Raw genomic sequence first — 19,978 nt, 5'->3', positions numbered from 1 at the left:
CAACCTCATGATCAAATTCCTAGAGACGAAAGCTCTAGTTCTTAGTAGCGAGATGACAGATATCATTGGCACGCGGGAATGGTGTAACAACATGGACATTCGCTTTAAAGTGTTGCAAGTTCGGGAACCTCCACAGTTATCTTTTGCGCAACTAGAAGTACAAGGGAGAGTATTGGAATACTGGCTAAGGAAGGTTGAGGATCACCCCCAAATCGTTTGGCAATACATGAAAGGCGGGGTCATACGAAACTTCACCGCTCAAGGATGGAAGAAAAAAATTGGAGAGAAGACGTTACCGGCAAATCTTGAGTTCATGGAAGATGAAGGATGGGGAGACGGCAAGGGAGTACTACAACCGTTCCTCCGACATGTTCCATCGATGTCCTTTTCATCTCGATGATGATGAGGCTATTAGTGTTTACTGGAATGGGCTCTCCGAGTTTGAAAAGCAACGAGGGAAGTATCGCACCTACGAACCTGCGCCTGGATTAACCTACAAAGATTTTTTGAGGCACATGAAGCACTACATGGAGCTGGTCGACGACGAAGACTTGCCACTAGGGAACGATACTAGGATGGACCCTGTCGAGTTTGAACCAGAGGAAGACCCTTCTGAAGAGGATCCGGACGAGGACCCTTCTGAAGACGAACCAGTCGAAAACTAGACTCACCTTTTATTCTTTAGGTTACTTATTAAGTTGTTTTGTTAGTTTGCTTTAAGTTTTGTTTTGCTTTGCTCTTTTGCTGGGTATGTTAGACTAGTCTTTTGAAATCAAACGTTTCTTTTTTTTTAGAAATTCAACTGTTATTAAGCGATTTTCACCATCCCTCTTTTGTGGCGTATGACTATGTGAAATATATCGATTCAAGTATGTATGAGAATATAAGAATCCTCATGTCTAATTTAATAGTATATTCTTCAGACCTAATATGGAAAACGTTCAAGCTGCTCGTGGACGAGGTAATGGAAGGATAAGAGGCCGGGGTAGAGGAAGAGCAGGGTTGCCGCCGAAGCTCCAATTCGAGATGCCCCTCGGGCTATTCCTGTTCCTGAACAACAAGGAGTAGAACACGCTCAGGGCCTTGCCCCTGTTCCTCAGCCAGTAGCCCAACCCGATCTGGCGGCTTTAGTTAATACATTGTCGCATCGTATTGAAGCTCAAGAAGCCGAGATACGCGAGTTGAGGAACCAGCGGCCACCTCCAGCTCAAGTGCCAATGCATGCGGCACCACAAGCAGATCCTCAGGTGGTACCCCCAATGGGACAAGTCAATGTTGCTGCTGATCTATTCGAGAGGTTAAGAAGGATGAGAGCCCCCAAATTTGAAGGATCGACCGACCCTTTAGTGGCTGACGAATGGATGTCGGAGATAAAAACAATCTTCGATTTCATGAACATAACTGAGGAGGAGAAGGTCGTATGTGCATCCTTGTTTTGAAGAAAGACGCACGTTATTGGTGGGAAACAGTGGCAACGAGAAGAGACGTACGAGCTATGACTTGGGAAGACTTTTTGGAAGAATTCACCAAGAAGTACTTCAACATGAGGGCAATGAATGCTCAACAGAAGGAGTTTACAGAGCTGAAACAAGGCACGATGACAGTGACTGAGGCAGTCAGTAAGTTCAACCAATTGGCTAGACTGTGCCCTCATTTGGTTCCGACAGAGATAGAAAGAGTTCGACGGATGATGGGAATGTTCCGACCGAAATTAGCCTTAGCCATTGATAGTGGAAGTCAGCCACCTACCATAGTCGACTGCCTCGAACGTGCCATGCGAGCCGAGTATCACTTGATCCAAGTAAAGGAGGAATGAGCCCAGTTTTACAAGGCTCGAAAAGAGGAGAAAGGCCAGAACTGAGGACCTGACAATAGGAAACCAAACCAATCAGGAAATCCCCAGCCTAATTACAGTATTCAAGGCTCCAAGGCACGACCCCGATGGAATGCGAATGGAAAGAAGAAAAGCCATCCTGGAAATGGTGGTAACGCCAACACCAAGGTCAAAACAGAGGTAGCGACATTTTCTATATGCAACACTTGTGGAAAGAGGCTTCCTGGAGAGTGCCAGAGGGGAAACATGATCTGCTTTAAGTGTGGTCACCCTGGTCACTATATTAAAGACTGTCCGAAACCGAATTTCGCTTCGAATGCACAATATCAGCAACACAATCAAAATGGACGACTCAACTCCATGCAATCTGCCATTAAAGGGCCACAAATTTTCCAGGGTCGACTTGAGGCACCACCCACAACTCAGACGCCACCGCCACCCCAAGGTCGCATTTACGCCTACACCAATGTCGATGCTCTAGCCAGCTCTTCGAATGTTATAGCAGGTCAGCTTCCTATAACTCACTTTGATGCTCTAGTTTTGTTTGACTATGGTGCTACGCATTGCTTTATTTCATTGGAACTGGCTAGAAAATTAGGCGATAATGTAGTGAAAACTAGGAAGGTTTTCAGGACGACATTACCGTCTGGTGATGTGCTATTATCAGAGTATTGTTTAAAAAGAGTACCGATAATAATTGGTGGTCATGAGTTAATGATCGATTTCATTGTCTTAGAAATGAAAGACTTTGATGCTATCTTGGGTATGGACTTCTTAGGCGAGAATAATGCAATGATCGATTGTCATCGTAAAAGAGTAATCTTCAAACCGGTAACGGGAAGAGGGTTCACCTTTGAAGGAAGGTCACTCAATAAATCAAAGATGTTGGTGTCAGCATTACAAGCTAGAAGATTGATGAGTAAAATGTATTATGGATTCCTAGCGTCGGTAGTTGTGAAATCTCAAAACTTAGCATTATGTATATTAGAATTTGTTGTGTGAAACTACGAGTTGAATTTTTTGGTTTGTCGCTATATTTTCATTGTGCTTGTTTTTACATGTTTTGAGTACTTCGAATTTAAAGTTTAGAAATGAGTTTTTTTTTTTCTTTTTGGTTTTCTTGATAGTTTATTCATAGACTTGTTTTGGAACTTTTTGTATATATAAATATATATAAGCATTCATGTGACGATTAATTTAATTATTGTTTTTGTAAATATCTAAAGCAATTATATCTGTAATAATTTTGATATCTTAGCATGTCACATCTTTATATTTATATATATATATATATATATATATAATATTAGTTATGTATCTAGGATACGAATATATATGTATCGAAACACTTTTACACATATGGACATATATATGTATATATATATACTATAATGATATATATATATATATATGTATATATATATACTATAATGATATATATATATATACATATATATATATATATATATATGAATATATTTATATATGGATATACACGTTCAGTGAGTTAATAACAATATATATGAAAAGATTGAAAAGCAATCGTTAGCTTTATGGCCACAGTTATTTTGTGAAAGTATTAAAGTTGTGATTTAATTTTAATCACATTAATATAAGACGTTATTATTTCCTTAGTGGTTACTTTTGAATTTTCTCTTGGTATTCTCTGAAGCTTTTGGTCAAATTCTCACGTAACCTTTTTGCTTCTCTCTTCCTCCAGACTCACTCCAATTTTCTCTCTTCCTTTTCATTCTCTTAAAAAAAATACAAATTTACCTAGTAGTGTTTTTACTTTGAGTTTCGGTGTTCATAGAAAGATTAAGGAGCATCATTTACGACTAATTTTGAGAGGTATTTTTTCCCTATGTAGCATATCTATACATGATAACTTTGCTTGTTACAATTTTTTCTTATGAACAGTACTCATTACAAAATTTCTTTGTTTTGCAAAGGATATTTAGAAGTAACGTGAATGGTTTTCTATTTTTAAAAGCTACGGTTATAATTTTAATCTGAATATTTTATACATGACTATTAAGATGTTTTCAATACAGTTGTAATATATCATAATTTTTACATGAATGGTTTTTATTTCAAAAAAATCTTTTACGCTCATCGCAAAAAATTTTATTTCTATTTCAACCAGCGTAGTTTTGTATTTAAATAAAATACCTACGAAACATATTTTTTTTTATGAAATTTTTATACAAAATATTTGGTACGTTGTTGATATATGATAATATTTATATGAATTTTGAATGTGTATTTATGTATAAAAGAAATATTTTCATACCAGTATGCAGATTGTTTCAGTTTTCTCTAATATCATTTTTATCATTTTATACTTTGATTTTTTGTTTTCGCCAACTTAAACTCTGATTTTGGTCTTATCACTGAAGACTAATATGTTCAAATTTATATTTTCTAGTCTCTGGAATTTTTCCAGAATTTTTCTCTGAAATTATTTTTTTCTCGGAACCCGAGGACGAAGGGTATTTTCGTCTTTTGACATCCCTGTTCCTTCTCCGTTTTTTTTCAGAAACTTTGTTATGTATAGAAGTGTCTTATAAGAACTAATTCCTATCCGTTCGAATAGGTCCCGAGCCGAATAGCTTTTCCAATTGTTCGAGAGTCTAAGAACTTTTCCCCGACTCAATAAGGTGAGAATAATCTCACTACAATACGGATTAGTTTAAAATTAATTACGATGAGTGTGTGATCTGAATTGGTTAATATGTGTTATATGATTGATTGTGTGATATTTTTTATTCGCGTGTATATGTTATTGAGTGAATTGTGATTATTATGTCATGTCTGGTTATGATGAGTTTATGTATGAGTTTAGTACAACTTTGGTATAACATGTTCTAATTATTAGGATGTTTTATTTATGTTTATGTCATATGTCATCTTTGTATGTAACGCAAATAACCAAGTGATAAGATAAGTAAGAAAGTCGTACCGCCTCGAGCTACGGAGGTATTAAGAGAATTCTCTCGAGCTGACCTATGGGCTCATAAAGGGAGTTTTCTCATATGATATGTTTATTAGATGGTGCGAACTATGTGAGGTCGCAGCCCCGTAGTTCGTTTCCAAAGTGTACACTGAAATTGGTACGACTACTCTAGGGGCACCCCGAATAAAATATGATAAGATTTATGATACGAAAGACCATGACACTGTTAGAATTTAAAACATTAATAATCGGATCATGCATCGCATTACTCATCTTTTTGTGAGTCATAGTTATTCTCGCTGAGCGTTAGCTCATATTATGTGTTTTCATCCGTATTGTAGGTAAGCAACAAATGAACAAGTGATGAGGGTGGATCAGCGGCGTTCGATAGCTAAGGGGTTGGGTTGTGGTTCCGCTCGTTTATTTAAAAGATTTCGCTACGAAATTTTCTAACACTCGGTTGAGATCTTTTTTATGCTTAAGTAAGACGGTCCGAAAAGTCGGGTCGGCACAGCCTAACCCATGCGGTATCCTTCCAAAGAATTTTCTCAATAACCACTTTAGTCGGGGATGTCGATAGGTAAAAATATCGAGGTTCATCTTTCGAGTTCTCTTTGACCACACAGAGACAAAGTAAATCCATCAATGTGAGAACAACCCTTTGCTCTATCGAGAGAATGATGAGCCCATTCACCATACAAACGAAGTTCGGGCACATCTGAGGGATGGTGAGTTTGAGAACCATAAGATATTATAATAAGAGGGGAGGGATTGGAAACCTGAGTCCACTTTTTTCAAAAAAAGATTTCATGAACGCATCAATAAATTTCTATTATCGTATCCGTAGTAGCCCCTGGAGGTGGCGTAATGAGATGAATCTCGTAGGGAAATTGGTATTTTATATGGAAGGATTCTAGATCATAGGAAGTAAGAAGGGAAGGTAAAAAGATTCTGTGTTTTCTGATATCGACATGTTCAAAGGTCTGTACTAAGCGAGCTCGTGTAAATGAGAAGATAAGAAGACGAATTGACAAGTTTTTCTATAAACTTCAACCAAACCCAAGAAAAGACTCGAGCGAAGTAAAAAAAATCTATGAACTCGCTAGAGAGAAAAGGCAAAAAGGAAATGAAAAGAAAGCAAGTGTGAGAGAGGTTACCTGAAAATTTCACTCGCACGCGGTAAACATATATGAGTGGATGTGACCTTTGATCTCTCTATATAAAGGGCGGTTAAAACTCATTTTCCAAAAAAAACATTGTCATTAACCATCAAATCAGATTTTATCTCCTCTGTCCGCGTGAAAAACCCCAATCAACATGCCAAACTATTCGACTTTGGAGTCGTGGCAACACGAAGAAGAGACACGTGTAACACATGAAAAATCAAATTTTTTGAATACTCGATTTGCGCCAAAATTTGAGACGAACTCGGCCCTTCTTTTTTTAGTCCATTTAACATTCCTTAAAAATTAGATGCACTAGGATACTGATTCTGGGCGTAGAGTTCGGCCCTTTTTAATAAAAATATTATTGGGCCATTAAGCCCAATAATGTACGAAGCGCATTCATCGTACGACTTATGAAATAACCAAACGACACGAAGTATTTGTCGTTTATTACTTATTGTCGTAGATGTCCAAAGAGCCCCTTGGGCCCCTGCCCATCTTCTGTTACGAACTCGGTCCACTTTCGCCAAGGATCATCACGAAGTCAAAGTCGGCATGAAAATGCGATCTCGCGCCCACACCCGAAGAGTTGAAGACTTATACTGACCCAATTCAAATAAGGGAAGTGACGTGGCAGAATTATAGGCAATAAAAAACGAAGTCACCAGCATATGTATCCGGATATATCACACCTCATCGTAGTATAAATTCATTTATTCAAATGCACGTTCTTTCTCCCTATTATTGCTTACATCTCTCTCTCTCTCTCTCTCTCTCTCTCTCTCTCTCTCTCTCTCTCTTAGTTTTATTCCAAAGCTCGTCAATCGTATTCGAATAGTTGAGCTCGACATTTGTAATTGAGATCGGATGATTAATACAATCATTTGTTCTTACTTTTTCTTGAGTTCTTTATCATATAGTTTAAATTCGTTTCCATACGACGATTTTCTGAAATCCACCTATCAGATTAAATTGAATCAAACACAAAAAATCTCTTAGTTTTCTACGTGATTGTTGAGGCTCGAAAATGACATCAACAATTTGGCGCCGTCTGTGGACCAACCTCGGAAGAAACGAGTTAAGCTCGACATAAACTTTTTTGTCTCAAAATGACCACATCGCCAGATCGTTCCGAATCGGATTTCGAAATTTCTTCTAGGATTAGGTCGATCTTGGGAATTTTGTTGAAGAGAGTCGAAAGTCAGGATGAGCAACCAGATCATTCATCCCCGGTTGGACACCATCACGACCCCGCCCCCACCTGCTCTCGGTCCACAAAACGAGACAAGGGATATATCAACACATCAGGTTCGGTTTGACGCGCAACCACGGTTGCAGAGACGAATCGAACTCTCTTGAAACTCGCCTATATTTTACCAAGATCTAGGTTAACTCGACAATAGAGATTGATACATATCCGATCTTTCAACTGGGAACCACCCACCATGCCGCTGGAACGTCCTGGCTCGCTTGAGATACCAATTTCCTTCGAGAGTAACTCCGGACCAGACCGAGTTCGATAAATTCAGGGAGTCTATGGTGGCCGAGCTCACAGTCATTCGTACAAAGTTTCATAGCACAACAAGCTCAGTATCCGAGATCAACCTACTCGTAGCCAAAACGGGAAGAACTCCTTTCAGCGAAAAGATTACTAATGTGATCATTGGAGACGTTGGGAAGGTCAGGCTCTCACGCTATGGTGGCAATCAAACGTTGGGAAGATCAAAAAAAGAAGTCAAATAACACAGTAAAGATAAGGTATGTACGGAATAAAATGAACTATTCTCAAATAAAAAATGATAAGTGAGCTATTCTCATAAAAAGTTCTAAAATAAAATGTAGCTTGGATAGTTTCCTTTTTTTTCATTTGTTGGACCAATATTTCTTGTTAAGGGTTCGATTTTCCAATTTCCATTTTGTTTCAATTGTAGTTTGTTAACAATATTTGTTATATTTTTTGTCAACACCTTTCATATGTTTATTGATTATCCAACGTTTGTTATTTCTCAAAATTTGCAGATTATGAGAAGACAAAAAACAAGTCCACCACGAGAGAGAGAGAGAGAGAGAGAGAGAGAGAGAGAGAGAGAGAGAGAGAGAGAGAGAGAGAGAGAGAGAGAGAGAGAGAGAGGGAGTCAAAATACCCTTTATATAGATTTATATAAATGTGCAAATGTTATAAGCTTGATAAATTTGTGCAGATATGTAAATAATTCTATATAAATGTGATAACCAGATAATGATATTTTGCAGAGCACTCTCAAATGAATCCTAAACAAATCAGTCTGAATATATATATATATATATATATATATATATATATATATATATATATGTATGTATATATATATATGTATGTATATATATATATGTATGTATATATATATATGTATGTATATATATATATATATGTATGTATATATATATATATGTATGTATATATTTTAGATATAGTCTTGATTTTAGCTCTATCTAGATCCATTTCTTCATCTAATATGATTTGGGATGGGATAACCTAAAATTTTAAAATGTACTTTTGGACTTCTGGTAACGCTAACGCTTTGGCCCATGTAATCTTGGGCCTTTTCCACACTTCTGTATTCCCATAATTATTTGTAATATCTCCCAATCTCACATCATACAGTACTGCATCATCAGTCGTGTCTATACCTAAAGACATTACATCAAAGTGTAGGAGGAATAAAAGAAAATTACATTTGATATTTAAGCACAAATTATAAACCATAACTTTAAATTTTACTTTGTTATATTTTCCGTGGGCTGAACCATCGCATGTGGTCACCTGGCAGTCAACAAGTCTTGCCACGCTTGATGCCTCGTTTGGTAAGTTTATGAAAACATGAGAAGATGAATTAAGTGTGATGGAAATTAAAAGAAAGGAAAGTAGTAAATTTTTTAAAGTTGATTGGTATAATAAGAGTAAAGATTATTATCTATCCATTATTTGTTGTTTGGTATAATTAAAAAAAAAAAAATCTATAATTTTTATCACACTAAATTACTTAAGTACCTTTTATATTATATGAGATCAATTATTCTTTTTCTTACTTCAGATCAAATTAGTGTTTAACTTTCACAAAACTTGTTTAAACTATATATGTACTATCAAATGTACAATTCTACACACATATATAAATACTATAAAACATGTAAATAAAATAGTTAAATATCTATATATTTAATGCAAGATCACAGATATTATAAAGTGTCTGAGCAAAATTAATTATTCACAATAATTAAATATCGCAACTTCTTTATAATTTTTATGTTTGAAGTTCAAAATATTAGTAATCTAGTTATTTATGTCATATTTCTCCCAAATTTTTTTTTTTTTTTAAATGTGTTACAAATCTTGTGTTTTTTTTTTGTTACTCGGTTTTTGTCTTTGAGCATCTAATTGGTATAATTTGTCACATATATTGTTAGATGTAACATTAGTTACATCACAAAATAATAATTTCATGGGTGAAGTGGAGTAAATTTTTTGGATATATATTTAAATTTATTTTATACTTTATTTATATATATACATATATTTATTGACGAAAAACAAAGCTAAAATATATAAAGGTCAAGAAGTACACAAATGACATAGACACAGTCTTATAGAGCTATCTTTATTCTTTCCGAGCAACGAATAAAGCTCGCCCAAGATACTCTGGATCTGGAATAATATTTCATGTCAATTGAGACATTTTTTTCAGTTTCTTGATTTACTTTAATCCATGTTTTTTTTTTTTTTTTTTGAGTTATGGCTATTATCTAGAGAATAATGTGGGGCATCTCAAAACCCACGTGTGAATGATTCCAATCATGTAACTGCTATGATCGATCAACGCACTTCATAGCTAGTCATTTCTTAAACGACAATTACCTGTGTAATCATGCTTTAGCGGGTACAAAGCAAATCACATCACAACAAATTATTCTTTGGCTGCTAATCTTAAATTTATATTCATTAAAATTTACTTATAATTATTCAGTTTGTCCCTATACTTGCAAAAACGCAGCATCTTAGTCGCTACTTTGTCTTTTTTTATTGATTTGCACGCTACTTTTTTAAAAGTAGCTAAACTGGTCCTTTATCCTTCATATATTTATAAAGGAGTGCAATAATGTGAAAAACGAAAATAACTTTAAAGCGGAAAAAATAAAAGGACTTTATCAGAGAACAGTTCTACAAAGAGGCTAAACATATATCTGTATTATTTACCAGTCAAAGAAAGCCAAGCAAAGGAGAAAATGCTTTGGTCAGTCTTTAGTCTTTAGTCTTTACTCTGCCGTATTTGTTGGCCCTCAACAACAAACACCTTTTGCCATCTCCAATAAAATTATAAAGTGGTAGAAATTTATTTACAAACAAAAAACCTTTTATTACAATCCATTCGTCTAAACTTTTATGTAAAATGATTCTGCAATTTTGCTTTTTAAATCCCTCCATGATTGAGGTGTTCTAATCAATCGTACTTGTCCTCACATATATAAAGACTACTGTTTACATTTTGAAGATGAATTTTTTGTAATTATTTATTTCGCAATCAAGCTTCACAAATTGACAAAAGTTCTATATGAAGGCCAAATGACCAGTCAAAAGTTGGAGCAAACATCATTTCAAAAATAAAAATAAAAGTTTTGGAGCGAATGTACCAATTTGCCAAAGCATGTGCATGAGGTGTTAATATGTCTCACTGAATAATCCTTTAATTGATTTTTAGAAGACAACAAATTCTTCAAGAAATGGTAATTTGTATATTTTTTTTTACAAAAAAATTAGGTAATTAACCAACTCAAACTAAAACGTTTGAAATTGTTATATAGTCAACGTTTCGTAAATATCAAGTAAATAGTTATAAAGATGGCATAGCATTCTTAGTTTGCCATTTCATTAAAATAAAATAGTGGGGTATTTACGTCAATTTACGCGTGTAAATATATGGACGTGAGTATTTACATAAAATTTACGAAACGTTGACTATATAACAAGGTGAAACTGTAATTATAGTTATATACCTAATGAACCATCCTTTTTATTAATCTCTTAGATTAGTAGCATGGGCCTTAAAAAAAAGTTTCTGGGCCCATTAATTTTTGGAGCTCAATAGTGTCCAAAATAAAATTAAAAAAAAAAAAAAAGTTTTGGAGATTATACCAAAAGTATGACTAGTCATTTTGTCTATTGATATTTTTTACATTTTTCTACTCTCTCTCTCTCTCTCTCTCAAGAGTTGCTGAATCCTCATAACATTCACTTTCACTCTTATAGAACTTGAAGTTTTTTTTTTCATTTTATTTGAAGAATCTGGAAATCCGTTTGAAAATTTATTGAAATGGATGTCAATAAATCTTCAAAGATTCTGAGAATTTCTTTGAAGATTTATTAACATCTTTGTCAATAATAAATCTTCGACAGATCCAGAATTTTCAAACGAATTCCCAAAACTTTTGAAGAAATTCTAAAAATCTATGAAGATTTATTGACATCTATAACAATAAATTGACAAAATGTCAACAATTTTCGAACGAATTTTCAGATTCTTCAAATGAAAAAAATAATCTTCAAATAGTTCTATGAGAACGAAAGTGAACGTCGTGATGATTCAACAACTCAAAAATAAAAAATCAGTCACACACGAGAGAGAGAGAGAGAGAGAGAGAGAGAGAGAGAGAGAGAGAGAGAGAGGAAAATGGTTAATAAGGTAAATATACAAAATAAGTAATCATACTTTTGATTTTAATTAGATTTATTGGATTTTAGTCATAGAGTGTAGAGAATGTTGTGGAATAATCCCTAAGTTTTTGTACTATGGGTGGGGAAATAAAATGACTGATTCAGTATTTTGTGCGTGAATCTATATTGTTTGTGCATTCCACTTATTTGTTAGTGATAAATATTATGTTTGTAATCGTGAATGTGATTGTTCACGAGCTATTCTATCTGCGTGTTAAATACTCAGGATATTGTTTAAGTTGAACTCAAAAGATATAAGATTTAAGAAGAGCAAATTTCAATTCTTGTACATATATACTAGAAAATGCAACACGTGTCGTTTGCTTCATTTTTTTAAAATCCTAAAAAATGTATATAAAGAAATAATAGTCATTTCAATATATTATTATGCTCTATTTGTATGCAATATTTTATAGAAAATACAACTCTCTATATCATTGTCTTCTTTTCAAAATTAAAAACAATTAGGTATCTAAAGTTTCATATTTTCTTTTATAGTTAGAAAGAAATCATTAAAGTAAAATTATCAACCATGTTTAAACAAAATTTTCTAGTATTTTAATTTTTATTTATTTGTTTTAGAAGTAAGGCTTCCTTTATTTATTTATTTATTTATTAAGGTTTAATTCATGACAACTATCTTATGGTATAAATCGAATTTTAAAATATGTAATATTGAAAATGTTTGTCGTAATTTTTATTTAGTTTAATTATACTTTAATGCTTAAGTGTATTTATTTCAAATTTGTATTGTTATATGCAAATTATTTTCATACGGTTCTAATTGAACTTTTTTTTTACGTCGACAAGGTTCTAATTGAACTTGAATTGTCAAGATAAAACTGTATGGAAATTAAATTACCTAATAATGAGAATTTAGTAACATAACTCTTTTGATTTGTGAAATTATGTTAGGCTCTCTTTTACTATAATATTTATTATTATTATTTTAGCTTTGGTTGATCAAGTGTTAAGCTTAAAAGATATAGCTATAGCATGTCACGCACCACTAATGGTGACATTTTGTCTTCATATTTGCTTCAATATATTGGCCGGTTTCTAGAGTATTTTCCTTTATTTATGATATGTCTACACTTGCTGAAAGATTTGCTACCCAAATTTCAGCTGAACACTTGGCTTGGTTTGAGGTGATGGCGTGACTTATTTTTTACAAACAAAATTTACTTAATATTCCGTGGCCAATGGCCATGTCTTAACACTAAATACTATGGCGGTTGATTGTCCCAAAAAATAAATATACAAAAAAAAAAGAAGTTAAAGCGGTGGAATTTTACTCTGAGAGAATTATATATGAAACAATTACTCTATTAGAGTTTTATATGAAACAATTGAAAACATTGTTGCTTCATAACCTATTGCTAAGCATATGTCAATAACATATAGAGGAAGCAGGGGTTTCGACCGTCTCCTGCCTACTATTTGTGGTTTGATATGTATAATTTTTTTTTTTTTAATTATCGACTTAATTTAAGTAGTGTTGAAGAAATTAATTTGGATGATAAAAAAAACTCCAAACAGTTAAAAACATATATATTAAACTTAGATTAATTAAAATATGTATTTTTAATTGAGGATTATGAATTAATTAGATTATAATATTACTTAAATATTTAGTGTTTTACATTAAATGAATAGTGTTACACCAAATTTGATGTAACAGTACTCATTTGATGTAAACATTACACTAAATATAAAGTTTTAGAGTTTCGGAGTTTTTTTACCATTTGAATGAAAAAACTTTATATACGAAGTTTTAAAGTTGTGCACTGGACATGCTCTAAGTTGAACTACCTATAATACCATCTAGTTATTAAAAAAAAATACAAAAATTAATTTTAATCTATGGAGAATAAACGTCTCTTTAGTCCTCTTATTGGTAGGTGAATATGGTAAAAACTATAGTTAACATGAAAAAGACCTCACTATAAATGTCATAGAAGATCAAATCATTAGTACTTTTTAGCAATTATTTGATTTGGGCCCTACTACAGGCTGCATAATAATGAAAAATTATGCAACTATTGCATCCTTTTCCTTTTGGCTCTAAACTTCTATTAAATGTGGACAAAGGCAAATTACTAATTAAGGGTCTTTTTGGCTGGGATTTCAGTCAGTTCTTCGACAATAACAAGGACATAGAGCTTTTTCAATTTGTAATCCACACCCACATGAATGCATGATAAAAAGTTTGTTTGTTTGTTTGTTTGTTTGTTTGGTTTTTCTTTTTTTTTTTTTTTTTTTTTTTTTTTGAGATTACAAGTCAGCATTATGAGCACGACAGCTTCAAGTTTCAACAGAGGTAGAAGGATCATTTTGTTGTTTACATTTTTATTTCAAATAAATTATTTTCTTTCACCATTTTTGCGTATATAAAACTAATACGATTTCTCATATCAACACTACACTTGCGATACACGTAGTAGTGTGGAAGCTTGTCACAAGTGCCTCTTAAGTCTTGATATTTACAACGTAATTTTGGCAGAAAATTGCATTGATTGGAAGTGATTTACCTTTTTCTGTGAATGGAGGTGGTATTTTATAGGAGTTTGTTAGGTTATTCACCTTTAACTCTCTTGGACAAATCAACGAACACACACACCACGAAAACGAAGAACACACGACGATTGTTTACGAGGTTCGGAAAATAAGCCTACTCCCCGGAATTCCCCACAGGAATTCGTTGCACTAAGATGTTTCCGATCAATACACACCTAGGAACACTAACTGTTCCTCGAAGACTCACAATCCGAGTTCTTCGATTACTAAGCACAGAGAAACGTGCGTTCTAAGCTACCCGGAGAAGAACATATTTCCCGATCTCTCACCCGCTCAAACACTCTCCCAAAACTCTGTGAATACCTGTGTAAACTCTTGATCAACAATGAAAAAGACTCTCTAAGATCACTAAACTAGTTAGACTAGGCAGTGCTTTATACTAGAACGTTTACAGACTCGATGACTCAGCTCGCAGATCGCTTAGCTCGCAGCTCGTGCAGCTCGCCAACTCAGCTCGCTCCTTCTTAGCTCGCAGCTCGCTCAAAACCCAACTCTAACTAACTCTAACAACCTTGTGCCACGCTGGTAGCTGATTCAACAAACTCCACCTCAGCTGCCTAGCTGGCCAGTGCAACCAGAACTCCTGTGGATCATCATTCGTCCAACTAGCATCTCTTAACTACCCCAAGCAAGTTCAAACAATGTCTGAACTTACTCAGAGGTAGTACCTTAGTCCCACAGTCTGCAGGATTCTCTTCAGTAGAAACCTTCTCCAACTTGATCACACCCTGAGAAATCTTTTCTCTGATGAAGTGGTATTTGATTTCCACACGCTTGGTTCTGTCATGGAACATTGGATTCTTGCTCAGGTGTATTGCACTTTGACTATCTGAGTAGACGACTGCCACACCATCATGAAGCTTTAACTCTCTCAGCAAACCTTGAATCCATATCCCTTCTTTCACGGCTTCAGTAGCAACAATGTACTCAGCTTCAGTGGTTGAGAGAGTAACCACTGACTGAAGCTGTGATCTCCAACTCACGCAGCTGCCACACACAGTGAAGAAATATGCTGATGTAGATCTCCTCGTGTCCCTGTCACCAACGTAATCAGGATCCACGAACCCTTCAACAACAACTCATGTTGACTTGCCCTGTTTGTACATCAACCCTGTACTTGTGGAACCTTCCAGATACTTGAGCATACCCTTGATTGCAAACCAATGGCTCTTACCCGGGTTAGCCATGTACCTGCTTAAGCAACTGATTGCATGAGCCAAATCTGGTCTTGTACAAGTCATTGCATACATGATAGAGCCAACTGCTTGAGAGTAAGGTTTATCACCCATAAACTCTACATCTTCTGAAGTACTCGGACACTGATCTTTGGACAACTGGATTTGAGGTCCGAGAGGCAACTTTGTGACCTTAGAATCCTTGACTGAGAACTTGTCCACAAGTTTTTCAATGTACCCCTGCTGATTCAAGAATAGCTGACCTTTCCCTTTATCTCTTTCAATCTTCATTCCAAGGATTCTGGCTTTGTACCTCACATTCTCAGATGCGCTGTTGGCTTCTTTGATCTTGTAGATCCATTTGCACGCTACCACTGACTGATCTCTAGGTCTCTCAACGACTTCCCAGGTCTTGTTCTTGTGTAGAGAATTCATTTCCTCATTCATAGCTTCTTTCCACTTCTGAGTATCAGAACACCTAATAGCTTGATCATAGGTTTCAGGTTCTGACTTTTGAATCTCCACTGCTGAGAAGAAGGCATATGCAAGAAGATCTGTATAAGCTGAGAAGCCATATCTCTCTACAGGTCTTGAAGCCCTTCTTTCTCTGTCTCTGACCAGCTGATAGCTTGTAGGTGACTGTGGCAAGTCTTCATGTGCTTCATCTCTGACTTCACTTGAGCTGTGTTCACCACAATCTTCTTGTCTATGCTCCATAGACTCTTCAGGTTTGCTTGCTCTGTCTGAACCTTGACCAGTGGAGGCAACTATGGGGTTGACTTCAATGCTTGTAGTACCTGCAGGGTTAGTACTACAAGACATATTTGTATTTCTAACACTAGACTCATTCCGACAAGGAAAGTCAGTTTCATGAAAAACAACATCTCTACTGTTTATAGTTTTGAAACCTCTATCTCCTTTCAACCAAAGTCTATATCCTTTAGTACCTTCAGGATATCCTAGAAACACACACTTCACAGCCCTGGGGTCAAGCTTTCCCTCTTTTTGATGTGCATAAGCAGAACAACCAAAAACTCTAAGATGAGATATATCTGGAGTTTTACCTATCCATACCTCTTCAGGTGTTTTGAACTCAATGGCACTTGAGGGACTTCTGTTGACAAGATAAGCTGCTGTGACCACAGCTTCTCCCCAGAAATTCTTTGGTAGCCCTGCACTGAAGAGCATACACCTTGACTTGTCCAGCAAGGTTCTGTTCATCCTCTCAGCCACACCATTTTGTTAGGGTGTCTTTCTAACAGTGTGGTGTCTTTGTATGCCTTCACTCTTGCAATACCTGTCAAACACATCATTGCAAAACTCCAAGCCATTATCTGTCCTCAATGTCTTTAACCTTTTATCAGTTAAATTTTCAACAAGAATTTTCCAGGATTTGAATTTTTCAAAAGCATCACTCTTATTTTTAATAAGAAACACCCAAACCTTCCTAGAGAAATCATCAACTATAGATAAAAAAGTAAGAGTTACAACCATGTGTTGTATTTGGTTCAGGACCCCACAGATCTGAGTGAGCATATTCCAGGATAGCCTTTGAGGTGTGACTCCCAGCCTTGAACTTCAGTCTGTGATGTTTCCCTAGAATGCATTGCTCACAGAACTCAATCTTGATTATCTTGTCCTTCCCAAAATACTTCTGATCCTTCATGAGTTGTAGTCCCTTATCACTGATATGTCCAAGCCTTCTATGCCAGAGAACTGCCTGCTGATCTTCTTTGGCTTCAGTGACATTGACTGAGGAGGCTTCTTGAGATTCTCCAATCATGTGATAGAGGCCATCCATCTTTTGACCTTTAATCACCACAGTGGAGCCACGTGAAATCCTCATGATACCCTTTTCAATCTTGTTCACATAGCCAGAGTCGTCCAAAACTCCTAGTGACACAAGATTTCTCGTGAGGCTTGGAACCAGTCTCACATTTTGAAGAATCTTTGTACACCCATCAAACATCTTGATGCTGATGTTTCCTATACCCTCCACCTGGCAAGTGTCACTGTTTCCCAAGACAACACTACCGCCAGTGATGTCTTTGAAATCAGTAAGCCACTCTTTGTGAAAGGTCATATGGTATGTACACCCGGAATCAAGAATCCATTCGCTTCTTTGGCTGTTGGAATTCACCAGAAGAACCTCTCCACCATCATGGCAATCCCCATAATTAGCAGCATCTTTGTTCTCAGTGGTGGATGTGGCTGCTTTATCCTTCTGGTTTTTCTTCCATTTGAAGCAGTCTTTCTTCAGATGTCCTGGTTTCTTGCAGTAGAAGCAAGTTCTGAGCTCCTTTTCCTTGTCATTTCCTTTGTTTGAACTGTCTTGACTCTTGGCTTTATTCTTTGTTGATTGGTTCTTGTTTGAGGACTTTGATGGACTATTTCCTCTGCCGTAGTTGCTTTCACCGCTTGAGTTGTTGCGTTCAGTTTTGAGCTCGAATTCTTTGGATCTAAGAGCAGACACCAATTCATCGCAAGTGATCTCAGTGCGTCCATACTTGATTGCAGTCTTGACTTCTTTATAGGCTTCAGGAAGAGAGTTGAGAATGATGATCGCTTGATTTTCATCGCTCAGAGCTTCTTCGTCCCCCGAATTCGCCAGCTCGATTGTCATCTTGAGAAATTCATCAAGATTCTCCTCTAGAGACTTGGAAGTGCTCATCCTGTATCCAAACAATCTCTCTTTAAGATAAATCTTGTTTGTGAGGGATTTTACCTGGAATAGAGTATCCAATTTTCTCCAGATTTTTGCCGGGGTGTCTTCGCCATCAACGAGACGAATGATCGAGTCTGTCAAATGGAATATGATCGTCCCTGTAGCCGTTTCCAAGACTTCGTTCTTCTGTTCTTCAGAGATTTCTTCTGGCCAGATTATCGGATCGTCAAGCGCTTTCAAAAGACGCTGTTGGGCCAAGAGAGCTCGAATCTTCCGACGCCAGATCCGGAAATCGCCATTCCCATCGAACTTGTCGATATCGATCCTCACGTTTGGTGTAGACCAAGAATCTTGAGGAATCACTATCACGCGATTGGTATTGGTGTTGATCAACGACGAATCTTGATCGCTGATTTCTGGTTCGTCTTCACCTAATTTAGGTTTTGTTTCCTTGTCCGCCAGGATGAAGAATTATATCACAAACCTTCAGATGATTTGTGAGAGATCGCCAATGAGGCTCTGATACCACTGTTAGGTTATTCACCTTTAACTCTCTTGGACAAATCAATGAACACACACACCACAAAAACGAAGAACACACGACGATTGTTTACGAGGTTCGGCAAATAAGCTTACTCCCCGGAATTCCCCACAGGAATTCGTTGCACTAAGATGTTTCCGATCAATACACACCTAGGAACACTAACGGTTCCTCGAAGACTCACAATCCGAGTTCTTCGATTACTAAGCACAGAGAAACATGCGTTCTAAGCTACCCGGAGAAGAACGTATTTCCCGATCTCTCACCCACTCAAACACTCTCCCAAAACTCTGTGAATACCAGTGTAAACTCTTGATCAACAATGAAAAAGACTCTCTAAGATCACTAAACTAGTTAGACTAGGCGGTGCTTTATACTAGCACGTTTACAGACTCGATGACTCAGCTCGCAGATCGCTTAGCTCGCAGCTCATGCAGCTCGCCAACTCAGCTCGCTCCTTCTTAGCTCGCAGCTCGCTTAGCTCGCAGCTCGCTCAAAACCCAACTCTAACTAACTCTAACAACCTTGTGCCACGCTGGCAGCTGACTCAACAGAGTTTTTGGGCGTTGATGCATCATTGTACGGACACCGAGGGCCCATATAGATGAAGGCCTGAAGTCAAGATCCATCTTGGCGGCTTTATCGAGATATTCTGTGTAGGAGGGATGCGTCTCGCTGTCTGCGGGAGCAATACTACAAAAAAAAGCCATTAGAAACGACAAAAGTCGCTTCTAAATATCAAAAAATTCGCTTCTAATTGAGATTTAGAAACGACTTTAGAAGCGTCAATGTCGCTTCTAATTAAAGACTCGCTTATAAAGGTATGTCGCTTATAAAACAGCTCGCTTCCAGAGTCGCTTATAGGTCTAAAAATTTGGCGTGCAAAATTTCTCCCGTGAAATGGCGTGAATGGTTTCGGAGCGACATTAGAAGCGGCAAGTCACTTCTAACATGTTCCCACATTTCGCGAAAAATCTTCAGAAGCGACATTAGAAGCGGATTGTCGCCTCTAATTCTGTTGTTTTTATTTTTACTTTTTTTATTTTTAAATATTATTATTTTCTTATTGTAATTAAAGTTTGCATATTTAATTTAGTATTCAAAAACATGAAAATCAAAAGTTTAATTGATTACGAATACAATTCTAAATAAAATAAAAGTGAAATAAATAGTCTAAACATAATAAGAAGTCTAAGCATAATAAAAAGTCTAAAAACCGTGATCAACTTTGAGAAGGTCCTTGGCGTCCTACGCATCTTCCAGCAGATCCATGTCCGGGGCCGGCTCGCGGTTACGATTCACTATCATAGTGAAG

The 19,978-nt window shown here is 36.1% G+C and overlaps 1 protein-coding gene across 1 annotated transcript; it reads left to right on the top strand.

Annotated features, from left to right (window-relative positions):
* The first annotated feature begins 1,495 nt into the window (after positions 1-1,495).
* LOC149393189 (uncharacterized) lies at positions 1,496-14,415 on the top strand. The gene is made up of 3 exons (XM_089617933.1): positions 1,496-1,736; positions 1,893-2,458; positions 14,269-14,415. The coding sequence occupies exons 1-3, from the start codon at positions 1,496-1,498 to the stop codon at positions 14,413-14,415; spliced, it is 954 nt and encodes a 317-aa protein (XP_089474059.1).
* The last annotated feature ends 5,563 nt before the right edge of the window (positions 14,416-19,978 follow it).

Source organism: Urtica dioica, chromosome 6, assembly GCF_054948205.1.
Source record: "Urtica dioica subsp. dioica isolate 48M chromosome 6, U.dioica_male_clone48M_v1_H2, whole genome shotgun sequence".
NCBI lineage: Eukaryota > Viridiplantae > Streptophyta > Magnoliopsida > Rosales > Urticaceae > Urtica > Urtica dioica.
The sequence above is the reverse complement of the archived record's forward strand: the minus strand, read 5'-3'. Positions and strand labels throughout refer to the sequence as shown.

Excerpts from the sequence above, each read along its gene's own strand:
- LOC149393189 (XM_089617933.1), top strand. The coding sequence starts at position 1,496 with ATGACTTGGGAAGACTTTTTGGAAGAATTCACCAAGAAGTACTTCAAC. Across the intron at positions 1,737-1,892 it reads CTTAGCCATTGATAGTGGAA|GAAATCCCCAGCCTAATTAC; the intron begins GTCAGCCACCTA and ends CAAACCAATCAG. Across the intron at positions 2,459-14,268 it reads ATGTAGTGAAAACTAGGAAG|GAGTTTGTTAGGTTATTCAC; the intron begins GTTTTCAGGACG and ends GGTATTTTATAG.